This window comes from Chiloscyllium plagiosum, unplaced genomic scaffold (assembly GCF_037043375.1).
Source record: "Chiloscyllium plagiosum isolate Xiang-an unplaced genomic scaffold, Cpla_swu_hap1 HiC_scaffold_5, whole genome shotgun sequence".
NCBI lineage: Eukaryota > Metazoa > Chordata > Chondrichthyes > Orectolobiformes > Hemiscylliidae > Chiloscyllium > Chiloscyllium plagiosum.
The window spans coordinates 79,854,879-79,879,339 of NW_028270143.1; the positions used below are offsets into that span (position 1 = coordinate 79,854,879).

General features: G+C 41.5%; 1 protein-coding gene across 2 annotated transcripts in view; it reads right to left on the reverse strand.

Annotated features, from left to right (window-relative positions):
* The window catches only part of cfap69 (cilia and flagella associated protein 69), a 117,060-nt gene that overhangs the window by 84,743 nt on the left and 7,856 nt on the right, over window positions 1-24,461 (reverse strand). For both annotated transcript variants that reach the window (XM_043690357.2, XM_087986845.1), the window contains exons 2-5: window positions 23,466-23,522; window positions 7,056-7,121; window positions 3,148-3,257; window positions 425-501 (exon numbers count right to left, since the gene is read on the reverse strand). In XM_043690357.2, the coding sequence (XP_043546292.2) occupies window positions 425-501; window positions 3,148-3,257; window positions 7,056-7,121; window positions 23,466-23,522 (310 nt within the window). The remainder of the gene's footprint in view (window positions 1-424; window positions 502-3,147; window positions 3,258-7,055; window positions 7,122-23,465; window positions 23,523-24,461) is intronic.

The window sequence follows — 24,461 nt, forward strand, 5'->3', positions numbered from 1 at the left end:
CCATGAATTCCACATTAAAACCTAAGGTAAAAAGTTCAATTTGTCTATGATCACATTTCTAATACTACTTATAAAGGGAAGCAAGGAAATTCCCCAAATGGAGGGATAGTGGAGAATCAAATCCATCAATGCTCAGATGTAACTTATATGCATTTTCTTATGAATTACAAAATAGCAATATTAACGGGCCGTTGCTTTGCTTGAGAAGGCTGCCTGATTAAAAAAAAAGTTAGTAGAGAAATCAATATAAAAGTGATTTGTTGTTGATGCTATTCGTGTTGTTATTTATTCAGATAGGTAACACATAGTGCGATACATAAAACAAGAATTGGCATTTACATTAGCATTACAATGTAGATTTTTCAGCAGTAAGACCGTCAAAATGTTTAGCATTTTTTGAGCAAACAAAACGGTGCTGACATACCCATTTGCGAAATAGACTCCGACACAACTTGGGCAAAAGTGGACTCATCAGATGATTTCTCCTTTAGAAAGGGTAAGCTGATGAAAACAGAAGTAATGCCAGATCATTTTATTTTTAAATATAAAATTCAGGTTGTATAAACATCACTAATATATTTTATTAAATAATTTTTACACTATAAAACCTTCAACAAGCTTATGCATTTAAAGATATCCATTCCTTTGTTTATGTTTTATGTGTTCTTTGAAAGGTGATCATGCTGGCAAGGCCAGAATTTGTTGCTCATTCCTAAGTGGCCTTGAGAGGGTGGTAGTGAGCTGTCAATTTTGAATTGCTGCAGTCCATGTGGGCAAAGATGTAAACATTGTTATGCGAGGAAATGTATTCCAGGAATTTGAACCACTGACAGTAAAAGTTGTAGAGATGTATAGATTCATGTCTGAATGGTGTGACCAGGAAGGGAATTTGCAGCTGGAGTTCTAGAATATAAAGTTTACGGGTTTGTAAGATGCTGTTGAAGAAATTTTGGCAGCAGTGCCACAGTGGAAGAAGTGAATGTTTAAACTGCTGATTAAGTGGGCTGCTTTGTCTTCGATGATGTTTAGCTTCTACAGTGTTGTGGAGCAGCCTTTACCCAGTTAAATGAACAGTATTCCAACACACTGTAGGAGCAAATTACTACAGATGCTGAAAATCTGTACTGAACATAAAAAATGGTGTAAATCACAGTGAGCCAGGCAGCATCCATGGAGAGACAGTAAGCTAAGGTTTTGAGTTTAAATAACTCTTCATCAGAGCCGCTCTAGATTTGAAATGTTAGACTGCTCTTTCTCAATGGGCACTGCAGATCTGTTGTGATTCACAGCATTTTTGTTTTTAATATTCTAACACACTCCTGAATTAGGCCTTGTAGATGATGGGCAATCTTTGTGAGTCAAGAGGTAAATTACTCATTGTGGAATTCCCGGCCTCTGACTTGAAATTGTCTTACATAATCCAACCAGAGATCTGGCTACTTTGGATCTGGTGGAATTTCGCATTCAGTTTGAGAGTGAGATATTTTGGTCAGAAACAACTATACAAAATTTAAATAATGGTAAGTACAAAGGAACAAAGACAGAGCTGAGTGGAATGGACTAGTGAGAAAGGAGTTTAGCAGCAAAATCAGTTAAGGAACAATGGCAGACATTTAAAAAACAAAGGTCATGGCTCACATTGAAAATACATTCCAGTGAAAAAGAAGGATTCTAGGAATGGGATAAATTCTGGATTGCAACACACTGAATTATAAAAACTTATGGCAAAGATTAATGGTTAGTCAAAGGATTACCATTGGGCTCAATAGGTTCCATTCTAAATTTCCATATTATTTCAATAGCTCTATCCATATGTATTATACTTGAAAGGGTTCAGAAAAGATTTACAAGGATGTTGCCAGGGTTGGAGGATTTGAGCTATTGGGAGAGGCTGAACAGGCTGGGGTTGATTTCCCTGGAGTGTTGGAGGCTGAGGGGTGACCTTATAGAGGTTAACAAAATTATGAGGCGCATGGACAGGATAAATAGACAAAGTCTTTTCCCTGGGGTCGGGGAGTCCAGAACTAGAGGGCATAGGTTTAGGGTGAGAGGGGAAAGATATAAAACAGACCTAATGGGCAACTTTTTCACACAGAGGGTGGTGCGTGTATGGGTTGAGCTGCCAGAGGAAGTGGTGGAGGCTGGTACAATTGCAACATTTAAGAGGCATTTGGATGGGTATATGAATAGGAAAGGTTTGGAGGGATATCGGCTGGGTACTGGCAGGTGGGACTAGATTGGTTTGGGATATCTGGTCGGCATAGACGGGTTGGACCGAAGGGTCTGTTTCCATGCTATACATCTCTATGACTCTATTATATGTATCATGGGGAAATATTTTGTTGAAACTCCTCTCCGTCACTATGTTTTCTCAGTAAGTAATTTCCTCAACAAGTATTAACATTATTACCTTTATTGCACATTATAAGCTTTATTTTTTTCCTTCATCTTGCTCTCCAGCTGAATGTATTGGCTTTTCAAGTCTTAATGTTTGTGTTAGAAAGGCCTGTTTCATGACTGCTGCCTTTTAGTTTTAAAACATCCAAATTCCCTGTGAAGCTCATCCAACTTATTGTTTTGCTTCAGTGGTTGAACTGAACTTTTGTTTTTACCATTTTCTGTCAACTGGGGCCTATTCAGTCCCATGTGAATCCATTCCTCTAATTTGTCTACTAGTCAGCCTCCAGCACACAGGTTGGGACCAAAATACTCATTCCTTTGCACATTATCGTGATACTTGTAAATTTAAGAACATTCAATTCACCTAAATTGATAATGTTGAATGCCTTATTTTAAAACTTTGGCCATATTTTATTGGTAAATTCTTAGATTAACATAAAATTTGCATACTAGAAACATTCTGCAATGTTTTAGTCTTTACAATCGCTAGTTTGAAGACTGAGGTGGAAATTATGGATTATTTTTTGAGCACAGACTTTGACTATACTTCTAGAATTTGACTGTAGTTGTGTATGTCCTTCAAAACTTTTCATTGTGCACTGAAATTCAAGCTCAAATTCTCAAGATGTGCAAAGCAGGATGCTGTGAACAGCAGGCCTTAACTCTACCATCAAAAAAACATCTAAGTTACTAAATCCATTTGAGTGTTTCAGTGATGGTAAATAACAATGAAAGACAACTACTTACCCACACAGTTTGAGGATTTCACATATTGGCTTTATATAGGCACCCTGATCTTTTACTTTTTCTGCACAAAGATTAAGAATTTTAAAGACTAGAACCAAGTCTTTAATTGGCTGTTTACAAAGGGAAGTTAAGGCACAAAACTTCATAATAGTTTAGGAACATAGGATCCATCAGGTTTCCCATCTACGGGAATTACTTGTTGTGGTCTACATTACCTAACCAGTTTAGAATCCTGAGAACAATCAAATCACCTCTCAAGCATCTCTTTTGCAGTGAATACACTCAGTTTATATAAAAGCTCCTGATAATAGAAAGTTTCCCTCTTTTCACAATGTTGCTTGGTCTTTCAATAGCTCCTTCTTTTACTGTGATGAACAAAACTGTACAAAAGATACACATACACTTTCAACTCTCTACTAAGCAGCCTGCTTAATTAATTGAAGGTGTCACTCCAATTTTCAGACCATGCTACAACCATTACGCTTTCTACATTCTGGCTACGCGATGAGAATGGTCCTCAATTTCACCCCCTTAGGTTCAAAGTATAATGATATGTGGACAACTGGTTTAGCCGTTCACTGACAAATCTAGCTGGAGCATATAAAGTCGTACTGAGTCTTGCTCTTGGCTACTAAATCTGTTCATTATTCCAGGATCTTCACAGAATGTGAAGATAATCCCTGACGTTTTTCTCTAATTCAAACAATCATCTTAAACCACTCCTCCGATCTCTTCTACTTCATCTTCCAAAATTCAAGATCAAAGAGTTCTGAACTTCTTTGTTGCTGAGATTGTAACTATCTAATTTGCTGTCATTGCTACTTCCCTCTGTATCGCTAATCCATTGGACAAATATTCACTAAGGTTCCCACTGGCCTAGTCTTGAGCATGGATCATTCTGTCATTTCTCTTCATAACTCATAGATTGGGGAGGACAGTTGATGTGGTGTCGGTGGACTTCAATAAAGCCTTTGATAAGGTTCCACATGTTAGACTATTGGAGAAAATGCAGAGGCATGGGATTGAGGGTGATTTAGCAGTTTGGATTAGAAACTGGTTTTCTGTAAGAAGGCAACTAGTGGTGGTTGATGGAAAATATTCAGTCTGGAGTCCGGTTACTAGTGGTGTGCCACAAGGATCTGTTTTGGGACCATTGCTGGTTGTCATTTTTGTAAACAACTTGGGCAGAGGCACAGGTGGATGGGTTAGTAAGTTTGCAGATGATACTAAAGTCAGTGGAGTAGTGGACAGTGTGGAAGAATGTTGCAGGTTGCAGGGGGTCTTGGATAAACTGCAGAATTGGGCTGAGTGGTGGCAAATGGAGTCCCATGCAGATAAATGTGAGGTGCTTCACTTTGGGAAGAATAACAGGAAGACAGGATACAGGGTCAATGGAAAGATTCTTGGTAGTGTGGATGTGCAGAGGGATCCTGGTGTCCATGTACATAGATCCCTGAAAGTTGCCACAGGTTCATAATGCTGTTAAGAAGTCATACAGGGTGTTAGGTTTTATTGGTAGAGGGATTGAGTTCTGGAGCCATGATGTCATGCTGCAACTGTACAAAATGCTAGTACAGCCTCAATTGGAGTATTGTGTGCAGTTTTGGTCGCCCCATTACAGGAAGGATATGGAAGCATTGGAAAAGGTGTAGAGGAGATTCACCAGGATGTTGCCTGGTCCGTAGTGAAGGTTTTCTGAGGAAAGGATGAGGGACCTGGATCTGTTCTCATTGGTGAGAAGAAGGCTCAGAGGGGATTTAATATAGACACACAAAATGAACAGTGGATTAGATAGGGTGGACAGTGAGAATCGTTTTCCTAGGATGATGACATCTGCTTGTACGAGGGGGTGTAGCTGCAAATTGAGGGGTAATGGATTTAAGAGAGATGTCAGAGGCAGGTTCTTTACTCAGAGAGCCCTGCCTGCCAATGTAGTTAACTCAGCCACATTAGGGGCGTTTAAACTGTCCTTAGATAAGCACATGAATGATGATGGGATAGGTTAGGGTGATGGGCTTAGATTAGTTCACAGGTCGGTGCAACATTGAGGGCCAAAGGGCCTGTTCTGCACTGTATTGTTCTATGTTCTATGTCTCCTCATGTCCTCACTGAGTCACCATGTCCTTGAGTCCAAATCTTGTTCCTTTGACTCTATTCTCACTAAGTTGCTGACCACCCAACTTTTCCTATGACTCCCATAACAGTTAATATTGTAAATGAGTCTCTCTCCTCGAACAGTCACCCTCCTCTTCCATCCTGACATTATCAACCTTCTCCTTAACGCAAAACTTATTGACCCTCTGTTCCTGCAAACTATCTTTACATTTCCAACCTCCTTTTCCTCTCCAAAGTTCTTAAATACTTTGTGGTCTCTCAAATCTATGCACATCTTTCCTGGAACTCAATGATCCTCTTCAAATAAGTTTCTGCCTTGCTACAAATAGAAGCACCATAGTCACATTGTATGTGACTGACAAAGATAAACTATCCAACTTTCATCATCCTTCCTAACCTGCCTCTAGCCTTTGACATGACCGCCCATACTATCCTGCCCTAATATTTCTCCACTATTGTCCAGCTGGATAGAACTGCTATCACCAGTTTTTATTCACACATGCCCAGCCATAGGCACAAAATCATATGCAATGACTTTTCTTCTCAGTACTGCCTTGTTACCTCTTTGTATAGCCCAAAGATCTATAACTTACTCTTTCCTATTTATCATCTACATGCTGTCCTTCAATCATATTAGCTGAAAGCACTACGTCAGTTTCCACATGTACGCTGACCACTTGTTTTGGAACATCACTATCTGTAAATTCTTCTCCTAGCCACATACCATCCTGACTTAAAACTTTGTCGCCACCTCTTCACCACTGTGGGGGCAAAATCTTTCAAATTACTCCCTAACAGCATTGTGAGCGTGTTTACACCACATAGAGAGCAGTGGTTCAAGAAGGCAGCTCACATCACCTTCCAACAGGCAATTAGGGATGAACAATAAATGCTGCATGAATGATTAGAAACAGATACAGGTTGACTTCACCATTGTCTTGATCCTTCCACTGTTTCCAGATTTTCACACTATTTGTTCGACATCAGTTTTGCATGGGCAGGAATATCCTTTAACGAAACATTTGAAGACCTAAAGCATTGTTGGGGATCTCCAACACAAAATCTTTAGCCACCAATTTCAGACCACTCTCTGGCAAAGGTCTAAGGCTAAATCATTCTGCTCACAATTTTGGTAGCAAATGTGACCCCAAAGTAAGTTTCTGATCAGATATCCATCCATCACTAAACTTGCTAATATCCACCATAATAATATTGCTCAACCATAACCCTGCCTCAGCTCATTTTCTGCTGAAATCTTCATCCTTTTCTTTGTTAACTTCAGACTTGACTATTTCAACATACTCCTTGCCAGCCTGTTACACTCTACACTCTGCAAAGTTGAGTCCATCCAAACCTCTGCTGCCTGAAATGTAATTCACACCAAGTCTCATTCACCCAACAGAGCTCACTGGTTCTGGTTAACTTTAAAACTAGGAAAGCTAGTTCTTTGTGGGGGGTAATCCAGAACAAGGGATTTTTTTTTTCACATCACAACAAGGTCATTTACGAATGATTCAGGGAGCATTTTTTCATATCAAATGTAGTGGAAATATGGAACTCTCCTGCAAATTCCTATGAACCCTGGATCATTTGGAAACTTTCCATACTGAAATCGATAGCAGTTGATTAGGTAGGAATACCTTTGAGATACAGATAGCCAATAATCTGAAACAGGGTCATGGTGTGAACACCCTATTTCATGTAACACAATACTTCAAACTATACTTAATACTTCAAACTAGACTTAATGAATACAACGATAATTAAGTGAACTGTCAATTGCAAAAGGATACAAAACCAAACTGATAACGTTTCACCAGCCTCTTCAAAGCATGCAGATGTCTATCAACAAGGTTGCACTGCAGAAGATACAAAGATAGGTTTACACACAGAAATGATCTCAAATATGATGCACGTAATAATATTTGATTGATAAGAAGTTAAGAAGGTAAGAAGTTTCTAAGCTCCAGTTAAATTAGCTGCATCATAAAAGACTCAGTGATACCGCTGATTAATAGTTAAATTGAAAAATGAAAGCATATGAGAAAATAACGTAAGTTACCTATACTAGCAGTTTGAGGTATAAGATAGAAGAAAAACTAAAATTCTATTACATGCATAAAAACGAAGGACTGTGGATGCTAAAAATCTGAAAAGAAAACAAAAAATGCTGAAAGTACTCAATATGTCAGTTTAGAGGAACTCGAAAATGATAGGAATGCAATACATTTTGAGCAAGTGACGTAAGAAGTGTAATTTTCCATTTTGCTGTGTGGCATGGGTGATGATGAGAAGGTTTGGAAGATGCAGCGAGAATGAAAAAATCTGAATAAGTCTTGATATTGAGAAAATAGTTTGTGACTTTCCTTTTAGGTTTTTAGTGGTTATTTCAGAATCTCACTACTGAGTGGTGCCCACCTTATTTCAATACATTTGTATCTTATTATTCACCCAACTCACCTTATTCATATGCCACTTCTTCTCTTCATCCCTGTGAAATTAGATTATGTAAATTCCCAACATGGAAGTCAGAGCAGGAATGTGGCGGCAGCATCTTGTCTGATTAACTTGCCTGCCATTCAGTTGTAGGGTGGCTCAGTGGTTAGCACTTCTGCCTCACAGCACCAGGGACCTGAGCTCGATTCCACCCTCAGATGGCAGCCTGTGTGGAGTTTGCACATTCTCTCCGTGTCTATGTGTGTTTCCTCTGGGTGCTCTGGTTTCATCCCACAGTCCAAAAGATGTGCAGGCTAACTGGGTTAGCCATGGAAAATGCAGGGTTACAGGGTATGGCAGTGGCTCTGGATGGGATGCTCTTCAGAGGATCGGTGTGGACTCAATGGGTCAAGTAGTCTGCTCCCACACTTTAGGGATTCTATGAATTGCATATGCAGCACAATGTCCCTGTATGCTCCATATCTACCTTGTCTGTCCTCCTTGACGCTTCATTCACGCAAATCGTCATCAGCAAATCACTAACTATGATACATCATTGGTGGCTGTTTTCGGACAAGCTCTCACACCCCTTCACATCTGATTTTAGAGCTTAGGGATAACTATGACTTACATGCTTCTGTCAAGTCATGTTGCACACAGAGACACACATCTAATGTGTAGTGTATTGTATGGCTCTTAGCTTGCTTTCTTAGTGCTCTCTCACTCTAGGCTTGCAGGTTGCCACCCTCTATGGCAAGCATATGTTTTATCATAGCAAGATCTTGTCATTGGAGCACTGAACAATCAAGGTAATGGGCATGTCTCTGTACAACATCATGCCACATCAATGTCAGACCTCCAGTGTGTTCCAGAAGATTACACAGCAAAAAAACACTGCACCTGCTTTAAGCCAATCATCATATCTGAGAGTCAAAGTGGACCAGTTCTCAATGGGTTCAAAGTGGAGTACCTTCAGTCAGAGAGTACCTTCACACTCATTAGAAGGCCTCATCAAGTTCCAGTCTAGGGAATTGGTCATGGTTAATCAGGCCAATGTTTCAATGGTTCAGGGCCAAAGGGAGTGGCAATGAGACAAATAGAACAACAGCAGAGGAGGTGTGAATGGCAGGATTCTGAATAGCTATAATCTTTAAAGTTAAAAAAAAAGAAAGCAACGAGAGAGAGAGAAACAAACTAGCTAATGAAAGAATGTGACAGCAGTGGTTATGATCGAAAATTGATGAAGTCAATGTTGAGCCTAGAAGACTGTAAAGTGCTCAGTCAAAAGATGAGGTGTTGCTTTTCAGGTTTATGTTGAGCTGCATTGGAACACTGCCAGAATCTAAGATCAGAAAGATCAGATTGGGAGTAAAATGGAGAAATAAAATGATAGGCAACTGAAAATATAGGGTGATGCTTTCAGAGTCAAAGTAGGCTTAGCCTGAATTTAGGTAAAAATAAGGACTGCAGATGCTGGAAACCAGAGTCTAGATTAGAGTGGTGCTGGAAAAGCACAGCGGGTCAAGCAGCATCTGAAGAGCAGGAAAATCGACTTTTCGGGCAAAAGCCCTTCATCTAGAATAGAGGCAGGGTGCCTGCAGAGTGGAGAGATAAATGAGAGGGGGTGGGGGAGGGGAGAAAGTAACATAGAGTACAATAAGTAAATGGGGGAATTTGGCCTCCCTAATATAGAGGAGTACACAAAAGTATAAATCATTGTTTCATTTAGGAAGAATATTTGGATCCTTGGATGGTGAGAAGAGAAGAGAACTAAGGTCAAATGTTATATCTTCTCCACTTGCATGGAAACATGCATCAGGAAGGCAAAGGATTGTCAGGATGACTGATGAATAAATGAATGTATTGTGAAGGAAACAGTTCTTTCAGAATGCTGCAAAGGGAGAAAAGGAGATGTGTTGGTGATGATGTCATGCTGGAGGTGGTGGAAATTGCACAACATAACCTGTGAATTATGTTATTATATTTCTTTTCTGCAATGAATACATAAGAACGTAAGAACTGGAGCAGGAGTAGGCCACCTGGCCCTTCGGGTCTTCTCCACCATTCAATAAGATCATGGCTGACCTTTTAATGGACTCAGCTCCAATTATCCACCCTCTCACCGTAACCCTTAACTCCTTTATTGTTTGAAAAAAAATCTATCTTAGTTTTAAAAACATTTACTGAAGTAGCATCAACTATTTCACTGGGCAGGGAATTCCATAGATTCACAACCCTCTGGCTAAAGAAGTTCCTTCTCAATTCAGTCCTAAATCTGCTCCTCCTTTTTTTGAGGCTATGCCCTCTTGTCTAGTTTCACTCGCCTGTGGAAACATCCTCTCTCCGTCTAATTTATCTATTCCCTTTAGAATTTTACATGTTTCCGTCAGATCCACCCGATTCTTCGAAATTCCAATTAATATAATCCTAGTCTTCTCATTCTCTCCTCATAAGCCAACCCCCTCAACTCCAGAGTCAACATAGTGAACCTCTTCTGCATATCCTCTAGTGCCAGTACATCCTTTCTCAAGTAAGGAGACCAAAACTGCATACAGTACTTCAAGTGTGGCCTCACCATCACCATATACAGCTGCAACATAACTTCCCTGTTTTTAGAATCAATCCCTTTAGCAGTGAAGGACAAAGTTCCATTTGCCTTCTTAATTACCTGTTGTACCTACAGACCAACCTTCTTTGATTCATGCACAAGGACACCCAGGTCCTTCTGCACAGCAGCATGCTGCAACGTTTTACCATTCAAGTGGTAATCCAAGATGGAGGACGAGAAAAATTTCTGGCTGTAACAGCTGCTCCTTTTTTGAGATATTTCAGGTGCTGGAGGTAATTTCCTTGAATTCCAGGAGCAGCAATTACTGTTTTATATGCTGTTGCATTGTTTTGGAACTTAGGAGGAAAAAAAAGTCAAAGCAACAGCAGTTTTGAAAGGGAAAGGAACAGACAAAGGAAGCACATGGTGAGGTCAGTGCAGGAGAGAGAGAGAAAGAAACTGACACAGAAGTGTACCTGCACAGTTACTGCCTTTGCTGTTTGAATTCATGTAAGGCTGGACATCGGAGTGCATCTGGGAAAATTAACAAATTCACAACTAATCTTGGAGGAACTTGTTTGGGAGAGGTCACAGCACAGAAACAGAAATAAATATTTAAGCAAGGCCTTACAGTAAGTCTGCAGTAGTGAGGAGAGTGAGTTCTTTCTTGATTGCATGTGTTATTGAGATATGTCTCTTGATTAAACTTAAAATATAAGCCATAACTATTAATTTAACCTGGAGCAGTGTGTTGTAGAGGAATAAGGGGGCACTATTTTCTGTAGATTGTGAAGGAGTAAAAATGGCCTTTATTAGAGTGATATGCTCTTCTTGTTGGATGTGGGAGTTTAGGGGGAGTTTACGGGTTACTGAGGATTATATCTGCAATAAATGCCATTGGTTGCGAATCCTATCAGATCGAATGGATCAGTTGGAGAGACAGTTAGAGGCAATGAGGAATTACAAGAGCAAGGGAATGTGATGGATGCCAGTTATAGGAAGGGGGAAACGTTGCAGATACAGTCACATAGATGGGTTAACTCCAGGAAAGGTAAGAGAGGTAGGCTGTTAGTGCAGGAGTCTTCTGCGGCTATCCCCATTTCAAACAAGTATGTTGTTTTGGAAAATGAAAGGGGTGATGGATTCTCAGGGGAATGTAGCACGAATAGCCAAGTTTCTGGCAATGAGACTGGCTCTAATGCAATGAGGGGTATGTTGGGTTCCAAGAGATCAATTGGGTTAGGGAACTCGCTAATCTGATGTGTAGATAGACGTTTTTGTGGCCAGCAGCGAAAAATCAGAATGGTGTGTGGCTTCCCTGGTGCCAGGATCAAGGATGTCTCAGAGAGGGTGCAGAATGTTCTCAAGGGGGAAAGTGGCCAGCAGGAGGTCATTGCACACATTGGAACCAACGACATAGGAAGAGAAAGGTTTGAGGTTCTGAGGGAGATTACAGAGAGTTAGGCAGGAATTTAAAAAGGAGGTCCTTGAGAGTAGCAATATCTGGATTAATCCTGGTGCTACAAGCTAGTGAGGGCATGAATAGGAGGATAGAGCAGGTGAATGCATGGCTGAGGAGCTGGGAGAAGGATTCATATTTTTGGATGATTAGAATCTCTTTTGGAGTAGAGGTGACCTGTACAAGAAGGACAGATTTCACCTAAATTGGAAGGGGAATAATATACAGGTAGGGTGATTTGCTCGAGCTGCTTGGGAGGATTTAAACTAGTTAGGTGGGGAGGGAGGGGGGTGGCACCCAGGGAGATAGTGTGGAAAGAGATCAATCTGAGACTGGTACAGTTGAGAACAGAAGCAAGTCAAACAGTCAGGGCAGGCAGGGACAAAGCAGAGAACAAGGTAGGACTGACAAATTAAACTGCATTTATTTCAGTGCAAGTGGCCTAACAGGGAAGGCAGGTAAACTCAGGGCATGGTTAGGAACATCGGACTGGGATATCATAGCAATTACAGAAACATGGTTCAGGGATGGACAGGACTGGCAGCTTAATGTTCCAGGATACAAATGCTACAGGAAGGATAGAAAGGGAGGCAAGAGAGGAGGGGGAGTGGCATCTTTGAAAAGGGATAGCATTACGGCTGTACTGAGGGTGGATAATCCCAGAAATACATCCAGGGAAGTTATTTGGGCGGAACTGAGAAGTAAGAAAGGGATAATAACCTTATTGGAATTGTGTTATAAACCCCGTAATAGTCAGAGGGAAATTGAGAAACAAATTTGTAAGGAGATCTTGGTTACCTGTAACAATAATAGGGTGGTTATGGTAGGGGATTTTAACTTTCCAAACATAGACTGAGACTGCCATAGTGTTAAGGGTTTAGATGGAGAGGAATTTGTTCAGTGTGTACAAGAAAATTTTCTGAATCAGTATGTGGATGTACCTACTAGAGAAGGAGCAAAACCTGACCTACTCTTGGGAAATAAGGCAGGGCAGGTAACTGAGGTGTCAGTGGGGGAGCACTTTGGGGCAAGAGACCATAATTCTATGAGTTTTAAAATAATGATGGAAAAGAATAGACCACATCTAAAAGTTGAAGTTCTAAATTGGCAGTATTAGGCAAGAACTTTCCAAAGGTGATTGGGTGCAGATTTTCGCAGGTAAAAGGGATGGCTGGAAAATGGAAGCCTTCAGAGATGAGATAACAAAGTATATTACTGTTAGGGTGAAAGGAAAGGCTGGTAGGTAAAGGGAAAGCTGAATGACTAAAGAAATTGAGAGTTTGGTTAAGAAAAAGAAGGAAGCATATGTAAGGTATAGACAGGATAGATTGAGTGAATCCTTAGAAGATATAAAAGCAGTAGGAGTATACTTAAGAGGGAAATCAGGAGGGCAAAAAGGGGACATGAGATAACTTTGGCAAATAGAGTTAAGGAGAATCCAAAGGGTTTTTACAAATACATTAAGGACAAAAGGGTAACTAGGGAGAGAATAGGGCCCCTCAAAGATCAGCAAGGCAGCCTTTGTGTGGAGCTGCAGAAAATGGGGGAGATATTAAACGAGTATTTTGCATCAGTATTTACTGTGGCAAAGGACATAGAAGATATAGAATGCAGAGAAATAGATGGTGACATCTTGAAAAATGTTCATATTACAGAGAAGAAAGTGCTGGATGTCTTGAAATGCATAAAGGTGGATAAATCCCCAGGACCTGATCAGGTGTACCCTAGAACTCTATGGGAGGCTAGGGAAGTGATTGCTGGGCCTCTTACTGAAATATTTGTGTCTTCAATAGTCACAGGTGAGGTGCCGGAAGACTAGAGGTTGGCTAATGTGGTGCCACTCTTTAAGAAAGGTGGTAAAGATAAGCCAGGGAACTATAGACCAGTGAGCCTGACGTCTGTGGTGGGCAAGTTGTTGGAGGGAATCCTGAGGGACAGGATGTACATGTATTTGGAAAGGCAAGGATTGATTAGAGATAGTCAACATGACTTTGTGTGCGGGAAATCATATCTCACTTACTTGATTGAGTTTTTTTGAAGAAGTAACAAAAAGGATTGATGAGGGCAGAGCAGTAGATGTGATCTATATGGACTTCAGTGAGGTGTTCGACAAGGTTCCCCATGGGAGACTGGTTAGCAAGGTTAGATGTCATGGAATACAGGGAGAACTTTCTTCTGCAAAGTTTCACAGTCCTCTACACACTTTGCTCTGCCACTCATCTTAATGTCATCTGCAAACTTTGACACACTACGCATGGCCCCCAATTCCAAATCATGTGTAAATTGTGAATAATTGATCCCCGAGGCACCTCACTAGTTACTAATTGCCAACCAAAAGAGCACTAATTTATTCCCATTTTTTGCTTCCTGTTAGTCAACCAAACCTCTATGCATGCTCATACTTTACCCAAAACGCCAAGCTTTTGTATGTTTTACAGGAAAGGATAATTCAAAATTATATTGAATGCTGACAAAAATCATGACCAAAATGGTCATGAAAGCAATAATTCTGTCACTATAAATTAGTAAAGCTTGACATCACTGTTGGCTATGAGACTTTCTTAATGCTCATTCTTGGGATGAGTTACAATGATGTGTGATTCAGAAGGATGTGCAACAGTGGAATATAAAGTGACATTTAAAGATATTTTTTCTTAAATAGGGGCTTCATATTCTCAAATTCTCAACTATCATCCGAGTTCTGTTAATTTGTCAGCAGCATTTACTTGCTAGCAGATTATATCCATTGCATTTCAGTCCAAATACTCTGCAACTTTTCTTTAACCGACATAATTTGTCATAAATTACAACTGAGTTTCAGGTATTATACTGTTAACTTCAGGCAGTAGAAAATCATTTGGTTTTTGACCAAAAAATGGCATTTGATATGAAGGGAATTACATTGAATAAATAATTTAAAAACAGTCCAACTGCTCATGTTTGAGTTTATGCTCCAGTCCAGTCTATTTCTTTGTTTAACCCAAGCAGCTTAATGCTCTATTTAGATTAGATTAGATTAGATTACTTACAGTGTGGAAACAGGCCCTTCGGCCCAACAAGTCCACATCGACCCTCCGAAGAGCAACCCACCCAGACCCATTTCCCTACATTTACCCTTTCATCTAACACTACGGACAATTTAGCATGGCCAATTCACCTAACCTGCACATCTTTGTGATTGTGGGAGGAAACCAGAGCACCCGAAGGAAACCCACGCAGACACGGGGAGAATGTGCAAACTCTACACAGACAGTTGCCTAAGGCGGGAATTGAACCTGGGTCTCTGGCGCTGTGAGGCAGCAGTGCTAACCACTGTGCCACCGTGCCGCCCCTATTGCCGTGTTCCAATATACTTTTGCACCATTCTCAAACTGTAACACAGTATGTTAATCAGCAAAGGGATCACAGGATTATAGTAGAAATATTTACAAACTTATCAATTCATTGGAAGGTACCAATTGAAACAGATCATGTAATTTTAGGAAGACTTGTTTTTTGATAGAGTAAATACCGTATATACTCGAGTAATAGTCAATCTCATGTCAAAATTGACCCTCTACTTTTGGCCAAATAATCTGGAATTTTCCACATATCTCATGTAGAAGTCAACCCTAGTTCTTCACAGATAACAGATCAACGTTTATGAGTCAGTGTGCCAGCTATCACGTCCCGCACCAGCTTTCCAGTCTGGTGGTTGTTCCAGTCCGCTCCTGGCCTTCCAATCTGGGTTTTCAGAATTACCATAATTCATTATTTATTTTTATTTGTTTAGAAATCAATTGGTCTTCTGCTAATGATATGGTATGAATGTTGACAGGCATGAATTTCAGCCCCTCAAAAGTAGTATCCATGTAACAGTCGACCTCATAACCTTAAAAAAATTTGACTATTATTCGAGTATATACAGTAACTGGGAGCAATTGTCAACTGTTCATTGTAAGGAGTAATATACAATGGGAATGTGATATTTGTGAAGTATAAAGAAGGAATGTTCCGCTCTGAATGTTGCCTACAAAAAGAAAATAGTGTTTAATCAATAGTAATTTACAATAGACCAATTAAATTATTGGTCTCTATGGAGATTGTAATGTTGGCTATGACTTTTCAAAACCCCCCAGATTCTGTAAGGATCTCTGCTGACTGGAAGTTAGCAAATGGTAACACAGCTATTCAGGAAAGGATGATGAAAAAAATCAAGGAACTGGCCAATTACCCTGACATCAATCATCCTGGAAATTGCTAGAATCGATTGATACTTATTAATTTTTTGTGGGTGTAATTTCTGAGGTAGATAAACAGTTGAAGTTGCATATTTGGATTTTCAAATGGCATTTGGGAGACAGAGATGGAAGTGTAGTGGTAATACCACTGGATTGGTAATCCAGAAACTCAGATAACATTCTGGGGTATGGGTTCAATCCTGCCATTGTAGATGGTAAAATCTGAATTCAAATCGGGAATAAAAAGTTAACCTAATGACTATGCAACTAATCACTATCAATTATTATAAAAACCAATGAGCTTCATTAATGTCCTTTAGGGAAGGAAATCTGGCTTACATTTAACTCAGATACGAACTGAAAATGTGTTGCTGGAAAAGCGCAGCAGGTCAGGCAGCATCCAAGGAACAGGAGAATCGACGTTTCGAGCATAAGCCCTTCTTCAGGAATGAGGAAAGTGTGTCCAGCAGGCTAAGATAAAAGGTAGGGAGGAGGGACTTAGGGGAGGGGCTTTGGAAATGCGATAGGTGGAGGGAGGTCAAGGTGAGGGTGATAGGCAGGAGTGGGTGGGGGCGGAGAGGTCAGGAAGATGATTGCAGGTTAGGAAGGCAGTGCTGAGTTCGAGGGATTTGACTGAGACAAGGTGGGGGGAGGGGAAATGAGGAAACTGGAGAAATCTGAGTTCATCCCTTGTGGTTGGAGGGTTCCCAGGCAGAAGATGAGGCGCTCTTCCTCCAGGCGTCGTGTTGCTATGGTCTGGCGATGGAGGAGTCCAAGGACCTGCACGTCCTTGGTGGAGTGGGAGGGGGAGTTAAAGTGTTAGGCTACGGGGTGGTTGGGTTGGTTGGTCTGGGTGTCCCAGAGGTGTTCTCTGAAACGTTCCGCAAGTAGGCAGCCTGTCTCCCCAACATAGAGGAGGCCACATCGGGTGCAGAGGATGCAATAGATGATGTGTGTGGAGGTGCAGGTGAATTTGTGGCGGATATGGAAGGGTCCCTTGGGGCCTTGGAGGGAAGTAAGGGGGGAGGTGTGGGCGCAAGTTTTGCATTTCTTGCAGTTGCAGGGGAAGGTGCCGGGACTGGAAGTTGGGTTGGTGGGGGGTGTGGACCTGACGAGGGAGTCACGGAGGGAGTGGTCTTTTCGGAACGCTGATAGGGGAGGGGAGGGAAATATATCACTGGTGGTGGGGTCCGTTCGGAGGTGGCGGAAATGACGGCGGATGATACCTTGTACATGGAGGTTGGTGGGGTGGTAGGTGAGGACCAGTGGGGTTCTGTCCTGGTGGCGGTTGGAGGGGCGGGGCTCAAGGGCGGAGGAGCGGGAAGTGGAAGAGATGCGGTGGAGGGCATCGTCGACTACGTCTGGCGGGAAATTGCGGTCCTTGAAGAAGGAGGCCATCTGGGTTGTATGGTTTTGGAACTGGTCCTCCTGGGAGCAGATGCGGCGGAGACGAAGGAATTGGGAATATGGGATGGCGTTTTTACAGGGGGCAGGGTGGGAGGAGGTGTAGTCTAGGTAGCTGTGGGAGTCGGTCGGTTTATAATAGATGCCCGTGTCGATTTGGTCACCCGAGATAGAAATGGAAAGGTCTAGGAAGGGGAGGGAGGAGTCTGAGACGGTCCAGGTGAATTTGAGGTCGGGGTGGAAGGTGTTGGTAAAGTGGATGAACTGTTCAACTTCCTCGTGGGAGCACGAGGCAGCGCCGATACAGTCATCGATGTAGCGGAGGAAAAGTTGGGGGGTGGGGCCAGTGTAGCTGCGGAAGATGGACTGTTCCACATATCCTACGAAGAGGCAGGCATAGCTGGGGCCCATGCGGGTGCCCATGGCTACTCCTTTGGTTTGGAGGAAGTGGGAGGATTGGAAAGAGAAGTTGTTCAGGGTGAGGACCAGTTCAGTCAGTCGAAGGAGGGTGTCAGTAGAAGGGTACTGGTTGGTACGGCGGGAAAGGAAGAAGCGAAGGGCTTTAAGTCTTTCGTGATGGGGGATGGAGATGTACAGGGATTGGAGGTCCATGGTGAAGATAAGGCGTTGGGGACCGGGGAAGCGAAAATCATGGAGGAGGTGGAGGGCGTGGGTGGTGTCCCGAACGTAGGTGGGGAGTTCTTGGACTAAGGGGGACAGGACCGTGTCGAGGTAGCAATGTGGTTGAGTCTTAACTGCTCTCTGGGAAATTAGGAATGGGCAGCAAATGCTAGGCCAGCTAATGACATCCACATCCCATCAATGAAACAAATTAAAATGCCACACAAGTTAAAAGTCCACCAAGCTGTTATTGATATATAATTACTGGAAGATTGATTAATGTTTTCGAAGAAAAGGCAAATAGAGTATTTTCAAATTGGTAGCTGTGACAAGTGGCATGTTGCAACAGTCAGTGCTGGGACCTCAGCTATTTACAATTTATATCAATGACTTAGATAGGGAGACATAGATTGCAGATAAAAGTTAGGCATGAATGTAAATTATGATAAAGACACAAAGAGGTTGGAAAATATAAAGATTAGGTGAGTGGGGAATTATGAGGCAGATGGAATTGGAGGTTGTTCACTTTTATTCTGTTAGAACCAAGGTATGGCTTTAAGTTTCATCTATAGTTTGTATTTGTTTGTGTACCAAATGGAGACGTGGTTATCCTTTCATTTTTAGAGTTGTTTTTGTGAGCTAGGTGCTGAGGTATCAAGAGGTCCTATTTATAAGCATGCATTTTTAATGAGGTTTTGCAACCCTTGAAGAGATGATGGTTTGGTGGTTTAGTGTACTTAAAAAAGTAGAGAAAAAACTATGCTGCTGCCTAATGACAGGAGTCGATGTGGGGGAGGTTGGAGGGTGGGGGCATTTTGGCTCAGGGATTAGCACTACTGCCTCACAGCACTATGGACCCAGGTTGGTTTCCACCCTCAGGTGTCTGTGTGGAGTCTGCACATTGTCCTTGTGTCCGCGTGGGTTTCCTCTGGGTGGTCTGGGTCCTTCCCACAATCCAAACATTGCAGATTTGGTAATTGGCCATGCTAAATTGCCCATAGTATCCAGGGATGTGCAGGCTAGGTGGATTATAGAGTCACAGAAATGTACAGCACAGAATCAAACCTTTTGGTCCAATTCATCCATGCCAACCAGATATTCTAAATTAATCTAGTCCCATTTGCCAGCATTTGGCCCATATCCCTCTAAACCCTTCCTATTCATATACTCATCCAGATGTCTTTTAAATGTTGGAATTGTACCATTCTCAAGCACTTCCTCTGGCAGATCATTCCATACTCGCACCAGTCTCTGTGTGAAAAAGTTGCCCCTTAGGTTCCTTTTATATCTTTCCCATCTCACATTAAACCTATGCCCTCTTGTTCTGGACTCCCTCACCCCAGGGAAAAGACCTTGCCTATTTACCCTATCCATGCCTTTCATGATTTTATAAACCTCTATAATATCAGCCCACAGCTTCTGATGCTCCAGGGAAAATAGCGCATTCTGTTCAGCCTCTCCCTATAGCTCAAATCCTCCAATCCTGGCGACATCCTCGTAAATCTTTTCTGAACCTTTTCAAATTTCACAACATCCTTTGTATAGCAGGGAAACCAGAATTGCTTGTCGTATTCCAAAAGTGGCTGAGCCAGTGTCCCATATAGCCGCAACATGACCTTTCAATTCCTATACTCAATGCATTGACCAATAAAAGCAAGCCATGGGAAATACAGGTTATAGGATAGGGGAGGTAGGTCTGTGTAGGATGTTTCTTGGAGGGTTGGAATGGACTTGAAGGGCTGAGTAGCCTGCTTCCACACTGAAGGGATTCTACAATCTATGCTACAGTGAGTCCAGAAATATAAAATAAACATCCAGTCAGTGCATGTGTATGTGTGTCTGTTAACACAAGTAGGTTCAGTGAACATCAGGAATTCAAATTTATGAGACATTAAAGACAAAAAAAGGCCATTTCATTATGAATGTGTAGAAGTATACTGTACCTTTAGGATAGTGAAGGACTTGGCAAACACATCAAGTGCTAGAGAATTTACAATGTAACATTTGGTTCAGAACAGATAGCACTGCTGAGTTGCTATGAGACAAAAACAAATTCAAATTTTGCCAATCAGTTTAAATTATACCCCAAAAATACCAAATTATAATCAAGTTTGAATTTAGTAGTGTAAGGAGATCTCAGCTATCTGCAACAATAATAGGATGGTTATGGAAGGGGATTTTAACTTTCCAAACATAGACTGGGACTGCCATAGTGTTAAGGGTTTAGGTGGACAGGAATTTGTTAAGTGCGTACAAGAAAAATTTCTGATTCAGTATGTGGATGTACCTACTAGAGAAGGTGCAAAACTTGAACTACTCTTGGGAAATAAGGAAGGGCAGGTGACTGAGGTGTCAGTGGGGGAGCACTTTGGGGCCAGCGACCATGATTCTATTAGATTTAAAGTAGTTTTGGAAAAGGATAGACCAGATATAAAAGTTGAAGTTCTAAACTGGAGAAAGGCCAATTTTGATGGCATTAGGCAAGAACGTTCAAAAGCTGACTGGGGGTAGATCTTTGCAGGTAAAGGGATGGTTGGAAAATGGAAAGCCTTCAGAATTGAGATAACGAGAATCCAGAAAAAGTATACTCCTGTTCGGGTGAAAGGAAAGGCTGGTAGGTATAGGGAATGCTGGATGACTAAAGAAATTGAGGGTTTGATTAAGAAAAAGAAGGAAGCATACGTAAGGTATAGACAGGATAGATCGAGTGAATCCTTAGAAGAAAGTAGGAGTATACTTAAGAGGAACATCAGGAGGGCAAAAAGGCTTTGGCAAATAGAAGTAAGGAGAATCCAAAGAGTTTTTACAAATACATTAAGGACAAAAGGATAACTAGGGAGAGAATAGGGCCCCTCAAAGATCAGCAAGGCGGCTGTTGTGTGGACCGCAGAAAATAGGGGAGATACTAAACGAGTATCTTGCATCAGTACTTACTGTGAAAAAGGATATGGAAGATATAGAATGTAGGGAAATTGATGGTGACACCTTGCAAAATGTCCACATTACAGAGGAGTAAGTGCTGGATGTTTTGAAATGCGTAAAGGTGGATAAATCCCCAGGACCTGATGAGGTGTACCCTAGAACTCTGGGAAGCTAGAGAAGTGATTGCTAGGCCTCTTGCTGAGATATTTGTACCATCAATAGTCACAGGTGAGGTGCCAGAAGACTGGTGGTTGGCGAACGTGGTGCCACTCTTTAAAAAGGATAGTAAGGACAAGCCAGGGAACTATAGACCAGTGGGCCTGACCTCGCTGGTGGGCAAGTTGTTGGAGGGAATCCTGAGGGACAGGATGTACATGTATTTGGAAAGGCAAGGACTGATTAGGGATAGTCAACATGGCTTTGTGCGTGGGAAATCATGTCTCACAAACTTGATTGAGTTTTTTGAAGAAGTAACAAAGAGGATTGATGAGGGCAGAGCGGTAGGTGTGATCCATATGGACTTCAGTAATGCGTTCAATTAGATTCCCCATGGGAGACTGGTTAGCATGGTTAGATCTCATGAAATACAGGGAGAACTAGCCATTTGGATGCAAAACTGGTTCAAAGTTAGAAGACAGAGGGTGGTGGTGGAGGGTTGTTTTTCAGACTGGAGGCCTGTGACCAGTGGAGTGCTACAAGGATTGGCGCTGGGTCCTCTACTTTTCGTCATTTATATAAATGATTTGGATGCGAGCATAAGAGGTATAGTTAGTAAGTTTGCAGATGACACCAAAATTGGCAGTGTAGTGGACAGCGAAGAGGGTTACCTCAGATTACAATAGGATCTTGATCAGATGGACCAATGGGCCGAGAAGTGGCAGATGGAGTTTAATTTAGATAAATGCGAGGTGCTACATTTTGGGAAAGCAAATCTTACCAGGACTTATACACTCAATGGTAGGGTCCTAGGGAGGGTTGCTGAACAAAGAGACCTTGGAGTGCAGGTTCATAGCTCCTTGAAAGTGGAGTCGCAGGTAGATAGGATAGTGAAGAAGGCATTTGGTATGCTTTCCTTTATTGGTCAGAGTATTGAAAACAGGAGTTGGGACGTCATGTTGCGACTGTACAGGACATTGGTTAGAATATTGCATGCAATTCTGGTCTCCTTCCTATCGGAAAGATATTGTGAAACTTGAAAGGCTTCAGAAAAGATTTACAAGAATGTTGCCACGGTCGGAGATTTGAGCTGTAGGGAGAGACTGAACAGGCTGGGGCTGTTTTCCCTGGAGTATTGGAGGCTGAGGGGTGACCTTATAGAGGTTTACAAAATTATGAGGGGCATGGATAGGATAATAGACAAAGCCTTTTCCCTGGGGTGGGGGAGTCCAGGACTAGAGGGCTTGGGTTTAGGGTGAGAGGGGAAATATATAAAAGAGACCTAAGGGGCCACTTTTTCACACAGAAGGTGGTACGTGTATGGAATTAGTTGACAGAGGAAGTGGTGGAGGCTAGTACAATTGCAACATTTAAGAGGCATTTGGATGGGTATATGAATAGAAGGGGTTTGCAGGGATATGGGCCGGGTGCTGGCAAATGGGACTAGATTGGGTTGGGATATCTGGTCGGCATGGACGGGTTGGACCGAAGTGTCTGTTTCCATGCTGTATATCTCTTTGACTCTATGACTAGTATATTGACAAACTTAAAAGCCCATGACACAATCCAATGCTTTCGTGGTATAAGACCGGGCAAGATTGGACAGTTGAGAGGAGAACTGCCAAGCCACCAGCATCTAAAGACTGCCTGAAAAATAGCTCTCTTAACGATACCTTTATCAATCAGTAACCTTTGAAGCAGAGTCCCCAAGAAGAAGAAAGGAAGAAAGAACTATAGAAAAGAACCAAAAACTGCCTGGGTTTGAGATCAGAAGTTTTGTTTTGTAAGTCTTAATTTGGATTTTTATCAGATCAGTATTGTAGAGGGAAAAGTAAAAGATATGTTAGAGGAAGGAGTTGTAAATAGTTGTTAGTTAATTATTCTCTGTTATACTTTAAGAAATAAAGTTGTTAGTTTTTACTTTAAATAGTTATTGACCTCTTGAAGTTTCACAGATTACTGCATGGGATAAATCTTTTCTGTGTTGCTGGTTTTAAATTAGCAGAGGGGTTTACCCCGTGTCGTAACAGTTTAAAATGGTGATTAAATCCAAGTGCTTTTTAAAAAGTAAGCAGTAGTGATGAGTAAATAAAAGTCTAGATTAGAGTGGTACTGGAAAAGCACAGCAGTTCACGCAGCATCCGAGGAGCAGTAAAATTGACGTTTTGGGCAAAAGCCCTTCATCAGGAACACAGGCAGAGAGCCTGAAGGGTGGAGAGATAAGTAAGAGAAGGGTGGGGGTGGGGGTGTGGAGAAAGTAGCATAGAGTCAGTGGGAGAAGGACTCCCTGAGATTCTTGTAGAGAGAGGAGGAAAACTTCTTCAAGGCAGGCATCCTTGCAAGACTAAATAAAAGCCTTCATAATATTTTAGAGTTTTGAATGCAAACCAAATAACATACAGTAGAAATCATTTGGGACTCACTGGAATCTACTTACTGAGAATCGATCTTCTATTAGATTAACAACTCGATTCAAATCCACAGGCCTGATATCCTTGAAAATAAGAATAAAAGAAAATGAACTAGAGTTATATTGTGATTTATGCATTATCTTCAAACATCCTTTCTGGCGGGATTAATAACATGCATATAATAAGCATATAGTTCAAGAAAGGAATACAAATGGTATCACAAGCCAAAACTAAAAATCAAGTGAATGTTTCATCATAGTTATCTAAATATGAATATTAGATTGCAACCTTTCTTCCATACAGAGAGTGCTCAATATTAATGAAATACTTTGAAAATAATTAAGAGAATAAGTAGCCCTATGATGTTAAACTAAATTTCATATTTCCACGTGAGAACAAATCTCAAAGAAACAAATCATAGAATCATACAACATGGAAACAGACCCTTCAGTCCAACCAGTCCCTGCTAACCATAATGGAGGAGAAAGTGAGGTCTGCAGATGCTGGAGATCAGAGCTGAAAATGTGTTGCTGGAAAAGTGCAGCAGGTCAGGCAGCATCCAGGGAACAGGAGAATCGACGTTTCGGGTTCCTGAAGAAGGGCTTATGCCCGAAACGTCGAATCTCCTGTTCCCTGGGTGCTGCCTGACCTGCTGCGCTTTTCCAGCAACAAATTTTCAGCCCTGCTAACCATAATCCCAAATGAAACTAGTCCCAACTACCTGCGCTTAGCCCATATTCCTCCAAACATTTCTTATTTATGTATTTGTCCAGAAGTCTTTTAAACATTGTAACTGTACCTCTTCTTCTGGAAGTTTATTCCACACATGAACTACTCTCTGTGTAAAAAAAAAATGACCCTCATGACTTTTAAAAATCTTTTTCCTCTCACCTTAAATATATGCCCCCTAGTTTTGAAATACCCTCATCATAGAGAAATACATCTGCCATTCACCTTATTTATAACCCTCATGATTTTATAAACCTTTACAGGTTCATCTCTCAATTTCCCACGGTCCAGTG